The sequence below is a fragment of the Puntigrus tetrazona genome, chromosome 14, assembly GCF_018831695.1.
Source record: "Puntigrus tetrazona isolate hp1 chromosome 14, ASM1883169v1, whole genome shotgun sequence".
Taxonomy (NCBI): domain Eukaryota; kingdom Metazoa; phylum Chordata; class Actinopteri; order Cypriniformes; family Cyprinidae; genus Puntigrus; species Puntigrus tetrazona.
Window position 1 is genome coordinate 7631833 of NC_056712.1, and position 2500 is coordinate 7634332.

The 2500-nt window shown below is 35.4% G+C and overlaps 1 protein-coding gene across 2 annotated transcripts in view; it reads left to right on the forward strand.

Moving 5' to 3' along the window:
• Positions 1–2500, forward strand: part of LOC122357771 (dedicator of cytokinesis protein 2-like) — a 92969-nt gene that overhangs the window by 75347 nt on the left and 15122 nt on the right. For both annotated transcript variants that reach the window (XM_043257328.1, XM_043257329.1), the window contains exons 29-31: positions 1714–1792; positions 1966–2066; positions 2208–2415. In XM_043257328.1, coding sequence (XP_043113263.1) covers positions 1714–1792; positions 1966–2066; positions 2208–2415 — 388 coding nt within the window. The remainder of the gene's footprint in view (positions 1–1713; positions 1793–1965; positions 2067–2207; positions 2416–2500) is intronic.

Sequence of the window (2500 nt, forward strand, 5' to 3'; positions counted from 1 at the left end):
CACCTCTGTCATACCCATGTCATTAAACAAATTTGTGTCCTCATAAACCACAAAAACCAGTACGCACACACACACACACACACACACATATCAGCGGCCCTGAGGCAATCCATAGTAACATCCGCTGTCAGTCTCAGAGTCTTCAGCAGCACAAACACTATGTTAACATTGATTACACTTCAAACAAGAGGTCAATGAGAGAAAAAGAGAGATTTACAGAGGAATAAACCTGCAGACTCAGAGACAGAGGAGAAAGAAACTCTTCATACTGAACAAGATATGGATTGCTGGTGTGTGTGTGTGTGTGTCTTACTGTTAATGGCAGCAGACAGTGGCAGCATATTGTGTTTTATTGACCTCAGTATATTTCCTGGAATTCAATATCACAGTTTAAAGTTCATCTGTGACCCTGCTGATCGTCAGATACTGTTAGCGCAAACAGCAATCGGACTCTTTTTAAAAATGTTGTTCAATAATAAAACATGTTTTGTAAATACATAAATACTCACTACATCTACTACAAGCAAAATATATCAGGGTCTGAAATGATAAAACAATATATCTGGTGTTGTCTTCATCGTTCATTAAAATGCAGCTAATTTAAAACAGCGATAAGAAAAAGATTGTGATGAAAACACTTCATCAAATGAATGATGTTCAGGCATTAATACATGTCAATCAAGTATCCAAATATTTAGTTTGATGTCATGTTTCCAAAAAAAACCTTGTTTGTGCTTTGTTGTTAATTACTCCTTGTGTCGTACCAAACCTGTAAGGCCTTCGTTCATCTTTGGTGATATTATTGATTGATTATTGAAACCCGAGAGCAATCTGACTCTCCATAGACATAGAAATGTTCCAGCTCCAGAAACGTAGTAAACATATCGGCAAAACAGTCCATGTGACTCCATTCTTCTCCCACAAGTTATGTCTTCTGCTATTTAGAGAGTATCACAACACATATGTACGCTTTCCAATAGGCGTCAAAAACCTCCGATAACTTTCATGCGTGTGCTTTCCCCCCAAACGGAAACAAAGCTAATAATTTACCATCAAATATGGTAAAATGGGTGATATACTAACCCTTTAAGATGCAACGAGTTTGTGCGTTGAGGTGTTATTTTATATATATATATATATATATATATATATATATATATATATATATATATATGTACTGTATATGTACTGTATATGTATATGTATACATTTAAATTATTCTTTTAATGTTTTCTTTTTTCATCAAGTTTTTTTTTTGTCTATATACTGTGCAGTAGTTTTTAATATTTTTTTATTTCAGATTTAGTTTGAGTGCTTCAAGCTAAACTAAAAGAAAATCAGAAATTAAATGACCAATTATCCGAAATATGCATTTTTATATAGTTGTATTTATATTTATTTAAAAAAAAAAGTTTTCTTATATTTTAAGTTTCACTTAACTGTAATAGCAATGGCATGTTCGTTCAATCTGTTCGTTATTTCTCTGGAATGCTTCTCTAAATTTAATTCATTTTTTTAATAATGAGGTTTAGTTTTAGTTGTTTTAGTGTTTTTAATTTAGTTTCAAATACTGATTTTTATGTATTAAAAGGTTAGTTCACTCAAAAACCTAAATTAGTCTTATTTTTTGGGTGAACTAACCCTTTAGGTTTTAGTTAACTGTAATAACTCTGTAATAACCCTGTAATAACCCTGGTGTTTTCGTCTATTCAGGGTGTTTCTCAGAGCAATCAACACATACGCTGACACCATGAACCACAAGTTCCTCGACAACAACAGCTTTGAAGTCCAGGTCAGTGTGTGTGTGTGTGTGTGTGTGTGTGTGTGTGTGTGTGTGTGTGTGTGTGTGCGTGTCTTAAATGAACTTGATTAAGATCAGATTCAATTAGTATTAATAGCCCTCATATAATCTCGCGTATCTCACTCCAATGTCATTTTATTATGATTTCTCTCTCTCTCCCGTAGTTATGGAATAATTACTTCCACTTGGCCGTGGCGTTTATTACCCAGGAGTCCTTGCAGTTGCAGCATTTCTCTCCCACCAAAAGGAGCAAGATTCTGGCCAAGTGAGTCTTAAACCAGGGATATCCCAGTTAAACCAGCAGCAACTGCTCACTGTTAAACTCTGTTTATACAGAAATCTGGCTTTCACTACTATAATAAAAGAAATTACATATGCATAAATATGCTTGCTTGCTTTCATTCAGATATGGAGACATGAGACGGCTGATTGGTTTTGCTATCAGAGACATGTGGTACAAACTCGGTAAGAATAAAATCTGTTTCATTCCCGGGATGGTGGGTCCCATCCTAGAGATGACGCTCATCCCGGAGGAAGAGCTGCGAAGAGCGACCATCCCTATATTCTTTGACATGATGCAGTGTGAACACAACCACTCCGGACACTTCAAAAAGGTGCAAACACACACACACACACATACACACACACACGCACACACATCATGACCTTACTTTGACTTCTCTTGTTCTTAATATAAGG